The sequence below is a fragment of the Osmerus mordax genome, chromosome 14 (genome assembly GCF_038355195.1).
Source record: "Osmerus mordax isolate fOsmMor3 chromosome 14, fOsmMor3.pri, whole genome shotgun sequence".
In the NCBI taxonomy this organism is placed as follows: Eukaryota; Metazoa; Chordata; class Actinopteri; order Osmeriformes; family Osmeridae; genus Osmerus; species Osmerus mordax.
In genome coordinates this window covers 1,419,085-1,441,495 of record NC_090063.1, presented here as the reverse complement: position 1 = coordinate 1,441,495, position 22,411 = coordinate 1,419,085, and the positions used below count along the sequence as shown (strand labels likewise).

At 42.4% G+C, this 22,411-nt stretch overlaps 1 protein-coding gene across 2 annotated transcripts in view; it reads right to left on the bottom strand.

The window, feature by feature from the left end:
- mcc (MCC regulator of WNT signaling pathway) overlaps nucleotides 1-22,411 on the bottom strand; it is a 348,154-nt gene that overhangs the window by 317,874 nt on the left and 7,869 nt on the right. For both annotated transcript variants that reach the window (XM_067249821.1, XM_067249822.1), the window contains exon 3: nucleotides 7,356-7,573. In XM_067249821.1, the coding sequence (XP_067105922.1) occupies nucleotides 7,356-7,573 (218 nt within the window). The remainder of the gene's footprint in view (nucleotides 1-7,355; nucleotides 7,574-22,411) is intronic.

The following is a 22,411-nucleotide window of genomic DNA, read 5'->3' as shown; positions in this document are numbered from 1 at the left end:
TTTCAAGTCAAGCTGCACATAAAGAAAGACGTTCCTCCAGTCATGCAACCTCACAGAAGAGTACCGTTTCATGTAATTAAGCGAATTGAGGCTGAACTACAACGTTTAGAGGAACTTGACATCATAGAGAACGTGGACGGGCCCACTCCATGGGTCTCTCCAATTGTTCCCGTTCCGAAGCCAAAAGACCCAGAAGCAGTGCGTATCTGTGTGGATATGAGGATACCAAATCAAGCCATTGAGCGAGAAAGACATCTCACACCAACAGTAGATGATATAATACAAGCGCTCAATGGAGCCAGATTCTTCTCAAAACTAGATTTAAACTGTGGATATCATCAGCTGGAACTGGAGCCATCATCACGATATATCACAACATTCTCCACTCATGTAGGACTGCGACGCTACAAAAGACTGAGCTTTGGAGTTTCCTCAGCAGCAGAGGTATTTCAAAATACCATTCAGCAAGCCCTGGATGGTATCCCAGGAGTCATCAACCTGAGTGATGACATTCTGGTGTTTGGCAGAACGAAGGCTAGCCATGATCATACTTTAAGGGCCACAGTTCAGCGACTTAAGGAGAAGAACCTGACTCTTAACAAGGCCAAATGCTCCTACGCACAAACCACTCTGGACTTCTTCGGTTATACATTCTCAGATGGTGGTTTCTCTCCTGATCCCAAGAAGGTTCAAGCGCTGCATGATGCTGCTGCCCCAACTAATGCCAGCGAGGTCCGCAGTCTTCTCGGCATGGCAAATTACAGCGCTCGCTTCATCAAAGATTTTGCCACTATGACTCAACCTGATAAATTCTGGAGAAGGCAGGCCGGAAGGAGTCACGACAATTATAAAAGGGTTGACTCGGTTTTATTAGCTCAACGTCGGATCATGCCACCAATCCAGAGTGGCTAGCATGAGTGAAGACTCTCTCTTACAAGAGTGCTTAAATACAGTATCTGGACATGTTCGAACATAGAATGCACAGAATCGCTTCCGTAACGGGTCTTCAGTGGTCAGTACACTGATACACTAGAACGTTCAACAGGTGAAGTGGTCGTTAATCACATAAGCCCTATTTGTACATGATTTTCCTCACTGTCTCCCCACTGTCTGGACTGCATGCTATATTCTGCTCAGAAGGAGCCTTGCTGTATGACCTCTTGACCTTACAGAGACACACGCTGTACATGTACCCAGAAACTCTGCCTTACACAACCTTTGAGGGAACTTACAAAAAAAGATGTTCACTGGACTTGTAGAGGAACACCAGACGTCCCTTGACAAAATGAAACGAAGTCTGACAAGTGATGCTGTCATGACCTACTTTGACCCATACAAACTCACTGAACTGGTGGTTGATGCAAGTTCTGTGGGTCTTGGGGCCGTGTTGGCACAGAGAAGTGGCCCACATGAACCAGCCAGAGTGATAAGCTATGCAAGCAGAGCCTTGTCTTCCATCGAGCAAAAATTCTCGCAAACGGAACGTGAGGCTCTCGCCATTGTGTGGGGCTGCGAACAATTTCACATGTATATTTATGGGGCACCATTTACCCTTATCAGTGACCACAAACCCTTGGAATGGATTTTCAATAACCCCAAATCCAAGCCTCCTGCTCGCATAGAACGCTGGAGTCTACACCTTCAGCCTTACAACTACAGAGTCCGTTACAAGGCTGGCAAGGACAACCCAGCGGACTACATGTCACGCCACCCCGCACATGTTTCACGTCTTTCAGGAGATTTCAAACGTCGAACAACAAGCGGAAGAATATGTGAACTTTGTTACTGCAAACGCCGTCCCTAAGGCTATGACACTAACAGACATTCAGAATGCAACCACCGCGGACCCCACTCTCTGCAAAGTCATTCAACTTATCAAAGGAGGCACATGGGTGTCGCTGTCTGAGAAACAGGACTTTTCTGATGGAGTTGATGTTGCTGCGCTTCGATTCCATAGAATCGAAGCGCAGCAACGCAGTGACGGTAACCGCCACTGATGACACTGTACTATGAGGCACGAAGATTGTTATCCCCCATTCTTTGCAAGTCAGAGCAATATCACTTGCACACGAAGGCCACCAGGGGCTGGTCAAAACAAAGAAACTGATTAGGGAAAAAGTCTGGTTCCCTGGCATTGACAGACAGGTAGAGACCATGATAGCTATACGTGCTGCACATGTTGAAGGACACCCATGGAAACAGACTCTGTACGCCTTCCTCCGCAACTACCGTGCCACGCCTCACTGCTCAACTGGAATGGCTCCTGCTGATGTGCTGTTTGGGAGGCCCCTTCGAATCAAGGTACCTGGATCTCCTCGTTCCTTCCAGTCTCTGATTGATGCGCCTCTACGACAGGAAGATGTCCTGGCAAAGAACAGGATGAAACAAAATGCTGACCGGATGCGTCAAGTTGCTCCTTTGGCTCTGAAAGTGAGCGACATAGTCCTGTGTCATCAAAAGAAGGAAGGCAAACGCAACAACCATGTCATCACCAGAAACTCATCCCACTTCAAGACCATACCATCATATGAACATCACCCCTCTCAGTCATGTGATTTGAAAGGCATGAGTGGTGGACAAGATGTCATGAACTGGACTGATATTCTTCCCGAACAAACCCCAGAATACCTAGACCCTGACCCCCTGGGTCACAGTCGCCTGTTCGCAGATACCCAGTCAGGATCAACAGAGGACCCCCATCATACCTCACTAACTTTGAATAATGTGGACAGTAAACAAACAAAAACAAAAAAGTAAAAATAAGGAGGGTTGTAATGTTCATGATTTATAACATGTCATGTTAGAATTGTTAGAATATCTCCACATGTGATGTGTCTCAGTTTGTAAGGAGACATGGTTTTATTTTGTCCACAAGAGGCCGTTTTAGTTTGGTTCGTGGTGTTGAGACTGCAGAAGCAGTGGGACAACATAAATAAATATGGCGGTGTTAGCATGAGACGCAAATGATTGTAACTGAGACATATACATTTACTAAAGTATATAAAAGCAATTTTACTGTGCCCGCCATCTTGAATTTTAAGTAAAACCTTTTTTCAATACTCCTCCTACAATTCTGGTTGAATCTTCTTCAAAATTGCCACAGATGATTTTCGGACCAAGCCTCACAAAAGTTATCCCATGCCGTTTTTATTTTTGCAACCGTTTGTTAGTTACAGCCAACCACAAGATGTGGCCGAATTCATATGGCCGCCATTTTGAATTGAATGTTTTTTTGCTACCTCTCCCATAAAGTTTGTCCAATATTCACCAAATTTGGCACAGGTCATCTTCAGACCAAGCCCCACAAAAGACATCACATGTTTTTTTGACTGGAACAGCCAATCAAAGTCGTCAACAAAGCCACCATAAAAGAAGTGCGGTCATCTCAGCAGCTCTTTACTGCATTGACACCAAATGTGGTATAGGGACTAGAGACCCTGTTCTAAAGAGGTCCAAAATAGGTCATGCCATTTCACCTGTAGGTGGCGCTTCAGATCAAGCCTCACAAACGTTTTCACAACTGTTTTTCCGGTAAAGCTGATCAAAGTCGGCGATGAAGCCGCCAAAACAGGAAGTGAGATCATATCTCAGGAAATATTTGCTGATTTGACATCAAACGTGGTACAGGTGCTCGGGACCCTGTTCCAAAGAGGTCCACAAAAGGTTGTGTCATCTAACCGCTAGGGGGCGATCCCGTGTCTGACACATGTTAACTTGTGATACCAGCTGAATTGATGCGGCCGCCATTTTGAATGAATGAATAAAAGTTTTTTCCCCTACTCCTACAAAATGTATCCAATATTCACCAAATTTTGCAAAGATTATCTTCAGACCACAATCACCTTGACGTCAAAATAGGACTGAATTACAGCCGTTTAAACTTGGGCCAAATCTGACAACCGCTTGCCACAGGAAAAACTGCTTATATTTTTACAGAGTAACTGAACTCTGTGATTTCCAGCACTGAGAATAGCTCACTCGGATAAGTTGGTGTCCTGGCAATGGCAAACGTCAGAGGTTTGAATCCAGCCAAAGCCAACGAGGTTGTCATGTCTCTGATTCTCTGTTTAGCAAGACTGTAAGCCACTGGAAAGGAAGCCAGGTACACCGCAGTCGCTAGCTACCTGTAGTCAAGCTTTTATTAAAAAAAATTATATATATATATATATATCTCATTACAAAAAAATTAAGACAAAAATAAATCTTAGCCGACCAAGAGCATATCAACCAAACAATCGACCAGTCGACTGAGTGGGGACAGCCCTAGTGAACGTAACAGTAAGCTTAATTACATGTTTTCTTGAGCTGTAAGTATCAGAATGGAATGATTGGAATGTTGGGTAATTGGATTTGAGTAGACAATGTTGAAAGGAACTGTTGAGACCAAATGCATTGATACACTGCACAATCAAATTAGAAGGGGGAATGGATATTCAAAGAGCCTGAAACATGCATTCACAATTTACTGTGTTCCTGTACGCAATGCCCGAGATGAGCCTATTTATTATATTTAGTCCGTAGAACAAATTTATTCTAAATGATCTGTCAGGCTAGTTGTAGTAGAGGCCACCTACTTGATTTTATCAAATGAAACTTTAGTTTTACACATAATGTGCTACTCGGGGGGAATATCCCTGTACTTACTGTAAGTCGCTCTGGATAAAAGTCTGCTAAATGACTAAATGTAATGTAAATGTAAAAATTACTGTCAATTCTCAATTGTTTTCATTCATCATCATCCTTGACAGGTTAATACTCCTTTCCTGATGAGTATGGTTACTCTACCGAATTACATTTACATTACATTTAGCAGACGCTCTTATCCAGAGCGACTTACAGTAAGTACAGGGACATTCCCCCGAGGCAAGTAGGGTGAAGTGCCTTGCCCAAGGACACAACGTCATTTTGCACGGCAGGAAATTTGAACCAGCGACCTTCTGATTACTAGCCCGATTCTCTAACCGCTCAGCCACCTGACTCCCTGACTTGAAGTAAAATAATTTAAAAAGCAGGTGAATTTCTTGGCACTAAACAACTGTTTTGATGTCAGGACCAAACCACTGCATTCTTATTGCTCATTAAGGTCTCCAATGGCATCTGATTAAATACAGGAAGAATGCAGAATTTTTGTCTTGGTAGGTATTGTTTGATTTCAGTGCTGCATTTGACACTATAAACCAAAACATATTACTAGACTGACTGGAAAACTGGTTGGGACATTCTGGCGCGGTACTAAACTGTTTTGAATTTTACTTGAAGGACAGGAACTAGTTTGTGTCTTTTGGTAATTACACATCTGAGCAGACTAAAAATGACCCCTGGCATTCCCCAAGGCTCCATTCTGGGGCCTCTTCTGTTCAACATCAAGGCTACATGTTCCCCACAAGTTCAGATCATGGAAAACATAATAATACACAAAATATGTTGCAGTAGTTATGCAGATAGAAGTACCATTTGCATAATTACGGTAACTTGTTTTGTGCATTTTGTTTTTTCCATGATTTACATAACCATATTACCAGGAGATGATAATCTCATACAAGCACTGAGTAAGTGCATTAAACAAATAAACGATTGGCTGTGCTAGAATGTTCTTCTAACAAAGAACAAAACTGAAGTCATTGTTTTCTGATATGCTGCAGACTGCAGCGTATCATCCGCACTGCTGAGAAGGTGATTGGCTGCAATCTGCCTACCCTCGAGGACCTGCACACCTCGAGGACCCTGAGGCGTGCGAGGAAGATTGTGGCCGACCCCTCCCACCCTGGTCACTCCCTGTTCCAGCATTTCCCCTCCGGCAGAAGGCTGCAGTCCATCAGGACCAAAACCTCACGCCATAAGAACAGTTTCTTTCCATCTGTTACTGGCCTCTTCAACAAGGCCAAGGACTCCCATTGACATTAATTCACTTATTTAACTATTATAAGTCCATCTAATGGCAATTACAGTATGCACAAGCTACCTTACCTCAGTATCCGATTTCACTATGTTGACCACTCACGCTGATCATTTTTATATATATTTTATTTTATATTTAAATTGTTGTATTCTTAGATTGTTTAGTTCTTAGAAATAGTTAAACTTTTGTACTTTTACTTAATTTAAGATTTGTATATGTTTAGTGTTTTGCACCTCCCTGCCACAGTAAATTCCGTGTTTGTTAACATACATGGCGAATAAACCGAATTCTGATTCTGAAGTGAGCTCTCAGCTTAAAAAATAAAAAAGCAAAAAAAATACAAACCAAGCCAGAAATCTTCATGTACTCATGGATTCATATCTGAATTTCAATAGCCACTTTAAGATCATTACAAACTCAGCCTACTATCACCTGAAAAAGCTATTTCCGCCTAGATTTTGTTTACCTACCACCTCTAGGCCTGAAGAGGCCTAGAGGTGGTAGGTATTAGCTGGAAGACAGAATTGGACCACAGCTTGAAGCCTTACCCAATTCAAATCAAGAGTCAAACATAATACCACAATATATTCATATTTGACAAATGTTTTATAAGAGTACATCCAGGCGTTTTCTTAAAGGGCCTTTTGGAGACTCCAAAATGACCCTTTGTAACCAAGGTCAAATACTTAGGATAAAAAAATATTATTTTTCATAATTGTTATCTCTAATGGAAGGTGGTACTTAGAACTATCATATATTATCGCTAAATCCCCCATTAGTATTGCTGAAACACAAAAACTGAAGCATGAACACATTGGTTTTATTTTGAAGGCTCACAGATACCCATCATGTTGAGTATTAGCATTTGCAGCATTTCCTTAGCTACAAGGCTAACAAGCTCATTTCAGAGCCAGTTTGAGAAATTAGTTTAGAACGAGTGTGTGTGTGTGTGGGGGGGGGGGGGGGGGGGGGCAGGATACACAGACACCTAGTTGGCTTTAGAGGGCTGTCACCATGGAAGCTCCTATTCAGTCAAACAAGGTGTCAATCGAAAGGGCAGAGTGTAGCGGCCATCTTGACACTCTCCAATCGTGAATATTCGAATCACATCTCTTTCACTGAGCGATAGTGCGTGAGAGAGTGCAAAAACTGAATTGGCGAAGGCAGAATGAATCAACAAGAACGTGGCTATGTGTGGATATAAGGTAGGTAAAGGACTTGTGTCCCAGCAAAGATCTGGAAAAACTTCATCCATGCATGTCTTTAGTCAACATGACTACTGTTACGGTGTCTTTACAGGTCTCTCAAACAACTCTGACAGCTTGGCAACAGCTTATTCCTCACTAAGACCAAAAAAGTAGATCACATCACTCCCGTTCTGAGGTCTATACACTGGCTTCCTGTTTGTCATATAATTTATTTTAAAATACCTAGATATAGGTAGAGGTTTACTCACCGTGTTGGCAAGCTCCAGGTAGTTTCCACCTAGTGGGGCTACACGGGCACTTGTCTGGGCCAGGAGCTTGTGGAGGGCGGCTTGCTGTTCAAGAACAGTTCCAGGCTGCTCCAAACGTTTCTTGAGGTACACCAACTGATGCCGGGGTTGCTGGTTTTGGATATCTGGACTCTGGAGGTCTCTTGCACTTGAGTCATACTCCCAGCTCTCCCGTGCTCCTAAAAAGACACCAACAGTCGCATGTGTGTCCTAAATAAACATAAGGTTCAACATACTAAAACAGTTTAGTGCTGAGCTACTGCACAAATATAGAGCAGGATGTTAGGCCAATGTCTTTTTTGTTTATAAATGGAGCATGTTGGCGGCTAGGAGTAAACATTGTTGGCAGTCATGTCTGCTTTGGCTTATTTAATTAGATCAGTGGTTCCCAACCCACCCATACATACACACACACACACACACACACAAATCCTGACCTTTGGCATTCCCTGATGAGTATCTTTATGAAATATATAGATTTAGAGATACGTAAATAGAATTGCATATCTTTGCCAGCTTCTTGAGCCGTATGTTGCCAATGCGACACATCGAACCGTGCGCTCACAGTCCCACAGACTGTATGCATAGCGTTGCGTTATTTCGCTACGGGTACTTTTATGTAGTATCATGTTGATATGTTATCCCTATTCACTGGGGTGTCTCCCCTTAACCCCTTCTGTTGTCCTTGGGTTGCTTTGACCCATTTTCTAATTATTTCCATATCAGAAATGTGTGTTTCCTTCAACCAAAAATACTCTATATCGAGCCTCTTATACTCTTATCGAGCTCCAGGGTTCTTTTATTCAGGGCCCTCACATTGTCTGCTCCAACTGTTAACTCGAATAGACGACAATATTGAGTATTAAGTATATCACTTTACTGGAGCACATGCATCACAGGTATTGTTCACTTCTACAAAACTTCCTGCCCCGAACCGCACATGCGCAGTTATACTTAACAAACTCCCCCTTTTTCTTAAGGAAAAAAATAAACAACTCAGTTCCTCATTTGAACTGAACTGTTCACTAAACAAAGTACAATTTTTTTTCTTATATCACAAGTCTCTTTGATTTGTTATTTTGTCCTTTCATTATTTAAGTTGCCATACACCTTCATTGAGATCCCTCAACAGGACAAGTGCTGATGTTCCTTTCTTTGTCCAGCAGTCAGCGAGCTGTTCTTTGGAAGCTGACCACATGATGTTTTGAATGGCTCCAGATTTAATGAGCTCTTTGACATTGCTGATTTCAAGACGCAGTCTCTTCTCAGTAACTGATTTGGTGGACTTAACAGCATCAAGCAGTGAGTTATTGTCAGTTACACATACAATGGGTAGACCTCTGTGCTTGCAGTCACCTACAATAAGTTCTGAAAACAGTGTAGCTAAGAATATTGCATTGTCAATGCCATTTTGCAAGAGCCAAAGTCTCTCCTGCCAAGTGCTTCTGACAACTCTTCTGATTCTTTTTGATTGCCAGCATATAGGTGAGAATCTTCAATTTTCTTCCATAAGCAGGATAAGATGCCCACCCTGAGTACCTCCATCTGGAAGGTTGCCCATTGAAGAATGACTGAACACTACTAGCTTCAGGGAGCCATCTTTTCCTAGGTGCTGGAACTTCAAGGTCATCAGATTTTAGTTTCTTGACAAGTTTGTTCATACAGGGTCTGAACAGTTGCATGTTTTGTACTGGAAGCCAGGATGGATACATCACACATTACATCAGGCCTTGTTTGTCTTGTGACCCATATAATCTGTCCAATCTTTGACCTAAGCATGTCAACTTCCTTGTCTGTTAAAGGAGCCTCTTGCTGAGTAGCTCTAGCTGGATGCACTGGAATGGGTTGCAGATTATGTATGTAAGTACTCTGTTGTACCTGTATCTTGTCATTTATAGAATTAAACTTTATTCCAATGTAGTTGAAGGTGTCATGCTCTTCTCATCCTACTTGGGAAGCTGCTTTCAAGCGTGGTATGACTGTTGTGGAGAACATTTCTGAACCTCCCCAGATAAAGTCATCCACGTGGCAAGCGAGGACTCCCATTACATTATAGGAATCATCCAGCCAGTAGAAGACTGCTGGGTGAACTTGTGACAAGACAGCTCCCAACTGATACATGGTGTCTTTCACTTTATTGTACCAATAAAGAGAGGCGTCTGCTAGTCCGTTCTTCAGTTTCCACAGAATTCCTTGGCTCTGAGCCTCTGGTGGTGGACCAATGTAGATATTTTGAGTCAATTCTTTGCCTTGTAAAAACACTGCTTTAATGTCCATGGAATTCAGTTGCCATTTCCTTTGACAGATGACTGCCATGATCATTCTTAGAGACTCGGAGCACATGTAGGAGAGTCCTTTGGTAGCTCCTCCCTGTTTATTTCTACAAAGCCTCTAGAAACTAGTCTAGCTTTAGGTGCAACACCATCAGGAGTCTCTTTCAGTGTACACACCCACCGTGTCGAGATGCACTTTTGACCCTCATCTCTCACTTCTTCAAAGATGTAATTCTCTTTCCAGTTACATAGTTCAGCTTGTTTAGCAAGGTGAAAAACATAATCGTCCATCAGAAGAATGTCATCTTCATAACTGTCTGTGCACAGGTCAGCATGCTCAGATGGAGCCATGTGAACATTCTCCATCTGACTCAGATTGACTGACCCTGTAGTACCAGCAATTTCCTCTGGTCCACTGTATTGCAGATTAAAGCAGTCTCAGTTTTTTTCCAGTGGCCTTTCCTGCACGGCCAAGAATCTTTCCCGTTACTGTTTATCCACTTTCCATGTCTGTATATGTCACTACTTTTCCAGCTTTCAGCTGCAGTCTTTCAGGAGTTGCAACAGTGGCTGTCTGTAATGTATCAGTTTGTGCACACCCATCCTGCTCAGACTGATTGTTGTGCTCCAAGTCAGGTGAGTCATAATTTGCAGCCATCTCTTCCACACTGTCCGTGTCACAGTTTTCATATTTGAACCCAGAGTGTGGTAACATTGTTTGGCCTTCGGACACCGCCTGCTGAGTTTCATCTTGAGTTTCCATGTCTTCCACCACCGTCGGCTGAGTATCAATCTTTCTCAGCCTGGAATGATGTACACTGACATAGGTGCCGCCATGCCTCACAAAAACCACTACACCGTATTGGCCAATGACCACACCTGGACCTTTCCATTCTGTGCAATCAGCCCGTTTGTAGTACACTTTGTCCCCTGTTCTGTATTGCTCATCATTAGGCCGCAGTTGTTTACGAAGGGCTCGCCGGATCCTCTCAGAGCATTCTGCCTCTGTAAAGGCTCGTCATGCAGCATGTAAAGTTGCAATATGTTGAGCTATCCAGTTGTTAGGTGTAGTGTTTTCAAGGGCTGGTGGCTTATCAGTCAGGACTGACGGCATATTTGGGTTTTGGCCAAACACAAGTTAATATGGGCTGTAGTCGTGCACATTGAATTATTTGCCAACAAAGCCCAATCCAGAGCCCTTCCCCAATTCCATCAATCGTCTTTTTTTTTTTTTCAACAGGATTTCAGTGAGGGTTTGGTTATGTCTTTCCAAAAGGCCATTACTCCATGGACTGTAAGCTGCAGTGGTCTTGAGTTCAATGTCAATTTTTTTTAAGCCATATCCCTTATTTCTTCATTGTTAAATTCCCCTCCATTTTCACTGAAGAGTCTATGGGGAGGCCCATGTACACTTATCCAGCGATGAATGAGATGCTTCACAATTTCTTTAGGCTTCTTGGTCGTGACAATACTCCGCGCACTGAAAGTGATCATTGATATGCAGATACCACACTCCTGGTTCTAGCTCATGCAAATCCACAGCAACTGTCTCATTGTAGGTTGAAGCCATGGGTAAACCCACAGCTGGCTTTGGCTTGCTGTATCTAACGCATGTTTCACAGTTGCTAACAATGTTTTTTAGGATTCCAATGCATTCATCATCACGGTTACCTGCAGAGTCCATTAGTCTTTTCAGTTTCTCTACTGAAGCATGTCCGAATTGTTTGTGTAGCTTCAGCAGAGTCTTCTGTTTGTCCTGTGTAGTCATATTTCCAGTCACAGTGAGAATTTCCTCTTCATCGTGAATCTCACTCTCTTCAGGACCAACCTCAGGTTTTAAGTTCACGCAATAGTGGCCTGAATAGGTTAACTCAATTTTCACTGGCTGCTTAAACATTACAGCTTTGTCATGTTCAATGTCAAACACAGCACCTGCTCTTTTCAGTGATGCTTTGATTAAGAGCAAAGGGATGTCTACCGGAACAACTTCAGTGTCTAGATGTCATTTCGTTTGACCTATCACAGCTGGAATTTTCACACTCTTCGTAGAATGGACAAGTCTGCCATCACCAAACCGGAATGCTCTGGCACCGTCTTTGGTCTCCAGTTTGGCTAATTCATTCTGTTGTAATCCACTTACATAATGACCAAGCCACTTTTCTCCACATACTGTTCTGGTACATGCTGTGTCAAGGACAGCTGATCCCAAAGCCTCTACCATGAAGATCTCAGCCAGACAATAAATCCTTTGAAAACAAAGTTATGTTGCACTCATCTACACATCTTACTTTTGTGGTAACCTCTCAACATCCTCTGTACATTTTGTCTGCTAATTTTTGTGGGGACAATCTTTGTCCCAGTGATAAGTGCTTTGACAGACTCCTTCTTTACCTTCTCCACCCTTCTTAACCCACCTCCCCTCCCCTCCCCCCTGACAGCAGACGACTTCTCCTCCTTCTTTGAGAAAAAAGTTGCTGACATTAGCAGTCGGTTCCCTGAACCCACCTTTCCAACCCACTCACCCTCTATGACTGACCCAACTAAATGTCTAAACTCTTTCTCTCCCCTGTCCGAGGCAGAGATCTCTGACCTCATTCTCTCTCATCGTCCCACCTTCTGTCCCCTTGATCCAGTCCCCTCCCCTCTCTTTCAAACCATTTCTCACTCCATCATAACTTTTCTTCTCCATGTCCTTAACTCTTCTCTTACTTCCGGCACTTTACCCTCTGCCTTCACAGGCCAGAGTTAGCCCTCTACTCAAAAAACCCTCCCTTAACCCAGCCGTCCTCCAGAACTACAGACCGGTATCACTACTACCCTTCTTTTCTAAAACAATTGAACGCGCTGTACTAAACAACTGTCAAACTTCCTCTCTCAGAACAACCTGCTTGACCCCAACCAATCGGGCTTCAACACTGGCCACTCCACAGAAACTGCCCTCCTGTCAGTCACCACTGCCCTCCAGTCTGCCAGAGCGGCTTCGAGGTCATCCGTCATCATTCTGCTGGACCTTTCTGCAGCGTTTGATACGGTTAACCATCAAATCCTGCTGGCCAGACTTTCTGAGATGGGCATCACTGGCACTGCACTCCAGTTGATCTTATCCTACCTGTCGGGAAGATCCTACCAGGTCTCCTGGAGAGGCAAAGTGTAAGGCCCCCACCAGCTCTCCACTGGTGCCCCACAGGGCTCCGTCCTTGGACCCCTCCTCTTCTCCCTCTACACCACCTCACTTGGACCAATTATCACCTCCCATGGCTTTCTCTTACATTCTCCTACCACCGCATTCTCCTACCACTGCTATGCTGACGACACGCAGCTGTACCTGTCGTTCCCCCCGACTGATCCGGGGATCTCAGCTAGGATCGAGGCCTGCCTCACAGACATCTCCACCTGGATGACCGAGCACCACCTCCAGCTGAACCTCGCCACAACAGAACTCGTCATCATCCCAGCCAAACCCTCCATCTCCCACGATCTCTCAATTACCCTGGGATCTGCGACGGTGACCCCTTCATCCTCTGCCAGCAACCTCGGGGTGACCATGGATGACGAGCTCTCCCTCACAGCCCACATTGCTGCGGTCTCCCGGTCGTGTAGATTCACCCTCTACAACATCCGGAAGATCAGGAGATACCTGTCTGAGCATTCCACCCAGCAAGCACTTGTCCTCTCAAAGTTGGACTACTGCAACTCGCTGCTCGCCGGTCTCCCAGCATGCGCAACCCGCCCTCTCCAGAGGATTCAGAAAGCGGCGGCCCGTCTGGTCTTCAATCTACCCAGACGCTCCCATGTTAACCCGCTCCTCATCTCCCTCCACTGGCTTCCCATCACAGCCCGTCTCAGATTCAAGACTCTGGTACTGACCTTCCGAGCGGTGAATGGGACTGCACCCGACGACATAAAGTCTCTCCTCCAGCCTTACTCGCAATGTTTGTGGCTATCTCGTTGTTATGATCAGTGACCTATGCTCTTTTGTAAAGCTCTCTCTTGGAAGTCGCTTTGGATAAAAGCGTCTGCTAAATGCATAAATGTAAATTTATTTGTTTCGCAATTTGCATGTAAAAGCATGGTGAGGTATGTACAAACATGCCGCACTGAGGTAAAGCGCAGACTGCCTGTCGCAGGAACTGAAAATGGCAAATTTGCCCTTTTCCGTGTCATGCATATGCATTCACGGGAATGTCCAGGGGAAAGTGGGAGTTTCCCATAAAGAGATGGGAGGGGATGCATTAACTGCGCCTAATTATGTATTCCGCGGTATGTACAAAAAACGCCTGTGAAAGCGCACCTCTATTTTGCGGTGAAAATTATCCACCTGTTAAAAAGAGGCGTACACCAGAATGCGCATATGTCTCCTGGTGAAATGACAGCCGTAACCCGAGCAAACGGGTTAAAAGACAAAAAAAAGACATAGGCCAAAGGATTTTTTCCACAAGGATCACACTTGAGTTGAGTGAACACAAAATCATCACGCGTTACAGATTAGGCAGCCATGCAATATTACAGTTACTGGAAAAAATCAAAGATTACATCGAATCTCCGACTCAGCGTTCACATTCCATTCCAGCAGTTTTAAACTCCTCGCTACATTACAAATATTGACATCAGGATCGTTTCAAACAGTCATCGCTGTTTTTACTTTGGTGTCTGACCCATGATAGAACGCTTGAAGGATGCCCATTCAATTGCGAGTTTAAATGCTCGCAATGTACGGTATAGTGGGCAGAGAAAGGTGCTGATTACCCGATGACCTACAGGTTTCGTAAATACAACATAAACTGAAGTATCACAGCGTGCGCAATCTGTGGGTTGGCCATGGCGCTAATAACGCTACGTTTGCGAATGTACGTACATGAGGCCCATTGTCCCTTTGCAAGGCACAGTTGGATAATGTTGAAGGTGTCCATTTGACTACTGTGTTTCAAGGTTCATTGCTCATACCTTGTGTCTTTGTCTTGGCCTTGAAGTGGAGGCCCTGGGCTCAAGGGGAGGAAGAAGTTCCTCTTCCTGCTGAGTTTACACCATAGCAATTTAATCAATTGAGTCATATTTGAAACTAGAAAGGTACATTTCCTGAAGAAAATGTGTGTGTTTGCTGAAAGCAGTTGAAACGATTGTTTTGATGGCTTGAATAGTGAAGGTTTTACAAAAATTTTAAGAGGTATGTGCTTTAAAAACAAAATGGTGAGAGTATATCTGTCATTGTTATGCATTGCAATATTTTCTCACGGTTGAAAAAGGAGAAAAAAGAGTGATGAAAGGGGTATCTTATTTAATTTCATAAATGTTAAAGCGTTATGTTAGAGCCATTTTATATTTTATTTCATTCTAACCCTTATACATTTTTAGCCCCTTAATATTAGTTAGACTTGTACACTTATTTAAGATTCTTATATGTTTAATGTGTGCACCTTCCTGCCACAGTAAATTCCTTGTCTGTGTGATGTTTCTTGGCGAATAAAATCCATTCTGAAAAATATTAATATTTGAAAGATGTAGAAACAGAAAAAAGTTTGAACAGTGAAAAGCATTGGCCAATCGGATTGGTTGCTTGTTTATTGTAACGTAGCAACCGTTGGTCATTTGCAACATTTCTAACCTAGAATCAAGGTTTCAGGTTCAAGGTGGAAGAGAAACTAATCATGTGTGCCTGCACACCCAGTCCTGTTCAGACACTTAATTTAAAGATGACATCAAAATAATAATCCATAGTGCAGTGTAGTGAGGTCAGCAAGACCACACGGAGCCAACATCTTGCCACACCTGAAAAGTGATTCAATCACATCAGACAAACCTACAGCCTTCGTGACACCCTCAGTATGCTGATTACCCACCAAACGCCAATTCAAAGGAACTATAGAATTGGGAGCTTGCAAGCTTCAAAGGGCCTGCTTGAGACAACACGTCTCCAGCAACCATTTGCTATCCGTCTCGGCAGCGATTTGAACAAAGAACATACCTTGATCAGAACTTTTGAGGAAAGTTCTTGAGACTTCACCTTTACCACAAGAGTACAAGGTGGAGAATTATGAGAGGGATATTTGTGTCATGTTTGTTACTTTGTTTTAATGTTGTGTTCACTGAAATCTTGATTCTAGTAACAACTCCTTCTTCCTGAAAGATAACCACGTCATTCTTGGTATCTACACAAAGATATCATAATAAAACAATCATTCAACTATATTTTGTAACTGTACCAAGATGTCAAAATCAATATTTGAACAATCTTATGAACCAGCCAGATCAGATCACACCTTTGGTAGGTGTGAAGGAATGAGGGGGGAGTTGAGAACCCAGCTCCCCCCAATCAACATCTGACCCCAGACAGGTCCTCCCTCGAACTCTGAACTGTATAAAGCCCTAAGATGACCATCAATCTCGGACTCTAGCGAAACCGACCATGGCATGAACGCCATTAGGATTGGCGTTCCAAGGACGTCGCCAAGCTTCTCCTGAGATTCAACTTTATAGTGATCGCGACACTATCTGGATGTTTCAACAGAAGAATCAAAAACGCAATTCTAATTGCGACTTCACTGAGATCCCGCAAATTCAGTCACATGACTGAGCCGCAGCCGCGCTTTGACTTCAGATTCTTCAAAAGGACCTTTGGCGCAAACCGCCCTCAACCTCATTGATCAAACGTAACTATGGCTAAAGCTCTTTCCTCCTCGACATGGCATTAGCGTGAGCTCTGTTTATGATTTGTAAGGATGTAATCATTGATTGTACAATTTCTGTCTTTCGTTAAGTTAAACCACTTCATTCTGTTCATTGAAACCAATCTCTCATATCAAACCCATAACCTAACTTGTTCATAAGATCTGTTTACCTTACTTGAATAAATTCATTGTAAAGATATTTTGACGTGCATGTTCACTGATGTTACGATTGGCTCTACACTTAGAACGAATTCATTCCTAAAGATGACACTGATTATTACATGTTAAACATAGGATTCCCTAATGTCCTAAACCAATATTAGGGTGGTGCCCCGAGACCTTATGATAAATTGAGTATTTCTATCTTTAAACGAGCAAACCCCGCTACAGCAGGGTTGCCGATGTTGTTGTTGTCCCTCGTGAGTTTTTTATACTTTTAAATTCAATCTCGTCACATTACGTGACTTTGCTGTGCAACTGCACAGCAAAGTCTACTCTACTACTCTAACTCAGAATGCTGCAAAAAAAAAGCTGAACTATTGTGGGTGGTAAATAAGATCATGCTACATTTAACCAGCGGATCATTTCTTGCAAGTGTGTCAAAGTGGCATTTTTACAGACTGTATTAACACCGTAGGCGTGAATAATGCATGCATCGTCATTGTCGTCCACCTTTAGCCGAAGAAGCTAGAGAGAGGATGCAATGGGAGATTTCCTACAGTAAGCTAGATACTGCTTCAAATTGAAAACTGAGACGATCTTTTGATTAAAGACAAGTTCTTTAACCTCTGTTGTCAATATTGCCAATAAAAAGTAAATACTGTTACGAAGCATTTGTTTGTAGGTAACGAACGATAGACATAGCTAGTTTCGCCGTTCTATGGCAGCTACAGTACTGTATGATGACAGTCGTAGCTAGCGTTATAAGCACTGGTCACTAGAATGGCCATAACTTTCAAACAAAAGATCATCGGCTATGACAGTGTTGAGCCTCGATTTTTGCAGATTTTTCTGAAACTTGCTTAAAGAAAAATTATCTAGCTCGATTGTGTACACTTGAAGCTCAATGTACATACCTTGTTACAATGATCTCGCCGAAGGCTTGAGCACACTCAATTACAATAGGTGCCTCGCAGCTTCGCTGCTTGGCCCCTAATAATAAAACTAACAATAACAATAGGTTCCCTCCTTACGGAGGAATCCTAAATATAGCTGCAAGCAGCAATGGTGGATTCCTCCAAAACATTGCGAACCATTGAAAAATGTATATTCTTCACAAATTGTCACTGTATAGAAAAATCCATGCTGCAGACTTACCAATGGGGTACCAAATCTGACCAAATCCAAATATAGCTGCAAGCAGCAATGAGGTGGCCAAGCAGTCAAATGACCCAGAAAACATTTTAGACATCCTCAGAAGAGAGCAACGAGTACACGCAGCAAGTTTGGTGTGAATCCATCAAAGATTTGCTTAGATACGACCCAACTTCCTGTTTGCTGGCTTAACGGCACATTTTGATTGCCTGTACCGGGCAAACGGTTTAGAAAATCAAAAAACCATGGGATAGCTTTTGTGACGCTTGGTCTGAAGATAATCTTTGCTGAATTTGGTGAAGATCGGACAACATGTGTAGGAGGAGTAGAGAAATAAACGTTTTTCAATTCATTCAAAATGGCGGCCGCATCAATTCGGCTATTATCACAAATTATTATGAGTCACACACGGGATGTCCCAAGATATCATGAGACAAAGGAATCACTTAATAAAGGCAAACAAATCAATAGTTATTGGCCAAAACACATTTTGGCTTCCTGCGGCCACGCCCAGTGATCGCATGACACCAAATTGTGTGGACATCCTCAGAAGAGGGTTCCGAGTCATCATACCAAGTTTGGTGTTGACATCTCAAAGATTTGCTGAGATTTGATCCAAATTCCTGTTTGGTTGCTTTGTGGCCGATTTTGATTGGCTGTACCGGACAAACGGTTTTGAAAATCAAATAGAAAAGTAATACCTGAGTGAGGGTTGCTCTGACCATGATGTATGCCAATTCTGGGGAAGATTGCCCCCAAAAACGTAAATAAGCTTGACATTTATGTGGTGGAAAATCGCTCATTCATAAAAAGCTCACTGGTAGCGATCATTGTCAGTAACAATGCAAAATGCGATATAGCCCTGTGTGTAGAAGCTGCCCCGTAAATTCTACTACTACAGTACTAGACTACTGCTGTGTTCGTCTTGGTAGCGATTGCGTTGGTTGAATTCGATTCAACGTTCCGTTGTACGGTTTAGGCTGAAATTAATTATTTTCATGAACAGATTGACAAAGTTTAGGCTGTGGCAATGAAGTTCAGGTTAGTAGTCAGATAGTTTCACCTATTGAAAGATTTTTGATTTAAGTAAGGGGAGTGCCGAACATGTTCTGTCGCCGTTTGACTTCCTAAACAGCTGTGTAAGTTAGATGTTTTTGTCGTGTGTCTCGCATAGGCTACAGCGTTGCAGTGAGCAACACTGGTTTGAAACCACAGGTAATGATAATTTCACCAACAAATCGTTTACTTGTAATGTAATGTCATAGTAAATCCTACAAAGAAAACAAATGTATTTGTGAGGAATGTTTATTTTAACGATTGAAAACAGATGCATCATAGACCACTGTGGTATGTGTTGCCCGGGCAACAGAGGCTAATGTCATGCTAATGCTTCAGTGAAATAGTAGACTACCGTTTCCGAAAGTAGATGTGGGCCTACTTCCTTAATAATATCAGCTAATATTGTACATTACATTTCATAATTGTGTTTCACATCACAAAGTAAAATGAGTAAATAGTTATCACCCTGGCCTCTTTGCTTGTGGCGTTTCTGCAGCTGCCTTGCAGTAAAGCTATAGTTAGCCTAGCTATCCCCCAAGTTAACAGATGCGAAACGAATGTTCTGCTTCACGCGTGTTTTCGTGACGTTAGTGACGTAGTGACGTTTAGTAACGTCAGTGACTGTGGCTAGCAAATTAGCCACCGTTAGCTTCACTTTTCACCACAAAAACGCAATTTCTACTTAAACCATGCAACGGAACGTAAATAAAAATACAACCAACGCAATCGCTAACAAGACGAACCTTTTGACACCGCCGTTGTGTATGTAGTCCAAATATTGACTGATCCTTAGGGGGGCGAAAATAAATAATAATAAAAATAAATAAATATATATGTGAGAGAACAAAGGTTGTGCCCTTGCCGAAGGCAAAGCACACCCAATTACACATGTAAACGGAGTAATCGTATTATTGGCATAAACCGACAATTGCTAGTAATCGGGTTTCTCATGGTCAAGTAAACGTACCAATCACCTGTGTGAGAGACTGAGTGGTGCGTGTCTGTCGTTACGCTGATGGTGCAGCTATGATTGCTAACGCGCTGAGGGCAGAGAAGAGAAATGTAGCTAGAATCCACACCTCAAACAAGATAACCTAGACGCAAAACTGTACGTCCAATCCAAAATATAAGGATATTTTTCCGAGACCCAAGACTCTGCCGAAACCAGAGATATTCTTTATATGTCTGTGCAGTCAGAAATACGACTCTACCTGCAGTTTCAAAAATGTGTTCCTTCTGCTTTCCTGGTGCGTGTTTGTTTGGTTGCCACGGCGATGGAGCAGCTGTGATCGCTAACGAGCTGGGCAGAGAGAATAACTAATGTAGCTAGAATCCACACCTCAAACAAGTTAACCTAGACGCAAAACTATACGTCCAATCCAAAATATAAGGATATTTACCGAGACCCAAGACTCTGCCGAAACCAGAGATGTCCTTTATATGTCTGTGCGGTCAGAAATATGACTCTACCGGCAGTTTCAAAATCTTGTTTCTTTCGCTTTCTCTGACGAATTTTACCCACCTCTCCATTGAAGTTAGTGAGAGAATTTGAAAGGCTGCTCTCGCTTCAAGGCTCAAAGCTGAAAATCTGTAAATGTGAGCTCTTTAGTAGTTACATTTACATACATTCATTCATTTAGCAGACGCTTTTATCCAAAGCGACTTCCAAGAGAGAGCTTTACAAAGTGCATAGGTCACTGATCATAACAACAAGATAGCCACAAAACATTGCGAGTAGCCAAAACATGAAGCACACATTGTGAACAACCAAAGTAAGTGCCAAAGGGAAGAACTTAGTTACATTGGCTGAAAGGGGACAATTTTTCCTACATTTTAAGGTATAACTTGTTTCTGTAAGTTAAACTATATGAACGTTAGAGGAATTTGTTTGACAATTTAGTTGAATATCAGAAAAAGAGCAGCCAGCAGTGTGCCACTCTGCTTGCTGCTCATTCATAAAAATCAAGAAGGAGCAAACATTTTAAAGTATTTCAAACTGTCATAATTCAAATTTGGCTGAATATTTGAAAAACCTGAATCATTTGGGAATAGCTGAATGTATTGTGAACATTTTAAAGGTTGAATGGTGTCTCTACCTGAAAGTATTCTGAAGTAGTTAAGTTTGAAAGAGGAGGAAGCTTTTTAATGATTTGAAAGGATTTACCATTACTTTTAATGGGAGAATAATTTGCACAAAAACCTTAATGTCTTAAAAAGTATAAAAGTGAGAAATACCAAAAGTCATAGCCAACATCTCCTGAAGGAGCTGAACGTTTTGATACAAAAAATTTAGGAATCGGTGAAAGTATGCAGTACTAGTTAATGGCCAGAAAACAGCAGAAGAACTAAGAAGTTGATATAATAATAATAAAGAGAAACAGGAAAACAATAGTGAGAATGCTTAACAGCATTCTCACAACTAGAGAGGGTACAATTTCTGGGGAAATTGTAGGGTCTGCTTGCTTGCGTCGGTTGCACAGGGGTCCGTTTTTGAATGACATTTTTACAACTGATATTTCTGTATTTTATATAAAAATGCATACTTATTATTTATAAAGATTACATAGATTTAAAAGCATCTTTTTTTTGCTGCTCATTTACAACTCAAAATACGAGTGAAGTGTAGAATGAAATATGATGTCTTCTCATTTCCCCTGCAAGAGGCAGCCTCATCGTTGAATCAAAACGAATAAATTTGGCAGACCGGTGTAAAAATTGACCTAATCTCTATGACTTAAATGTCCTTTTAAGTTTTTCCCTTCTCGTGATATTTTCATGCATTTAGCCTACTCATTGCATTCATTCATTAATAAAGAACCCCCTTTGAAGATTATTCTACGACGTTACCGGCAGTAGAAGATGGAATCGCGATTCAAACAGTAACATCTGCTAACTGAAAATATGCCCCCCAAAACGTAAATAAGCTTGACATTTATTCAGTGGAAAATCGCTCATTCATAAAAACCTCGCTGGTAGCGATCATTGTCAGTAACAACGCAAAATGCTATATAGCCCTGTGTTGAGAAGCTGCACCGGTAAATTGTACTACTACGGTACTATACTGCTGTATTCGTCTCGGTAGCGATTGCATTGGTTGAATTGGATTTAACGTTCCGTTGTAAGGTTTAGGCTGAAATTAATTATTTTCATGAACAGATTGACAAAGTTTAGGCTGTGGCAATGAAGTCCAGGTTAGTTGTTAGACTTTTGATTTAAGTAAGGGGAGTGCCGAACATGTTCTGTCGCCGTTTGACTTCCTAAACAGCTGGGTAGATGTTTTTGTAGTGTCTCGCGTAGGCTACAGCGTTGCAGTGATACACTGCAGACGCTGACACTTTTCACCACAAAAACGCAATTTCTACTTAAACCATCCAATGGAACGTAAATAAAAATACAACCAACGCAATCGAGACCAAGACGAACCCTTTGACACCGCCGTTGTCTATGTAGTCCAAATATTGACTGATCCTTAGGGGGGCGAAAATAAACAATAAATAAATATATATGTGAGAGAACAAAGGTTGTGCCCTTGCCGAAGGCAAAAGCACACCCAACTAGAGAGGGTACAATTTCTGGGGAAATTGTAGGGTGTGCTTGCTTGCGTCGGTTGCAGGTGGGTCCGTCCTCTAAGTTTTTCCCTTCTAGTGATATTTTCAAGCATTTAGCCTACTCATGTTGCATATTTCATTAAGAACACCCTTTGAAA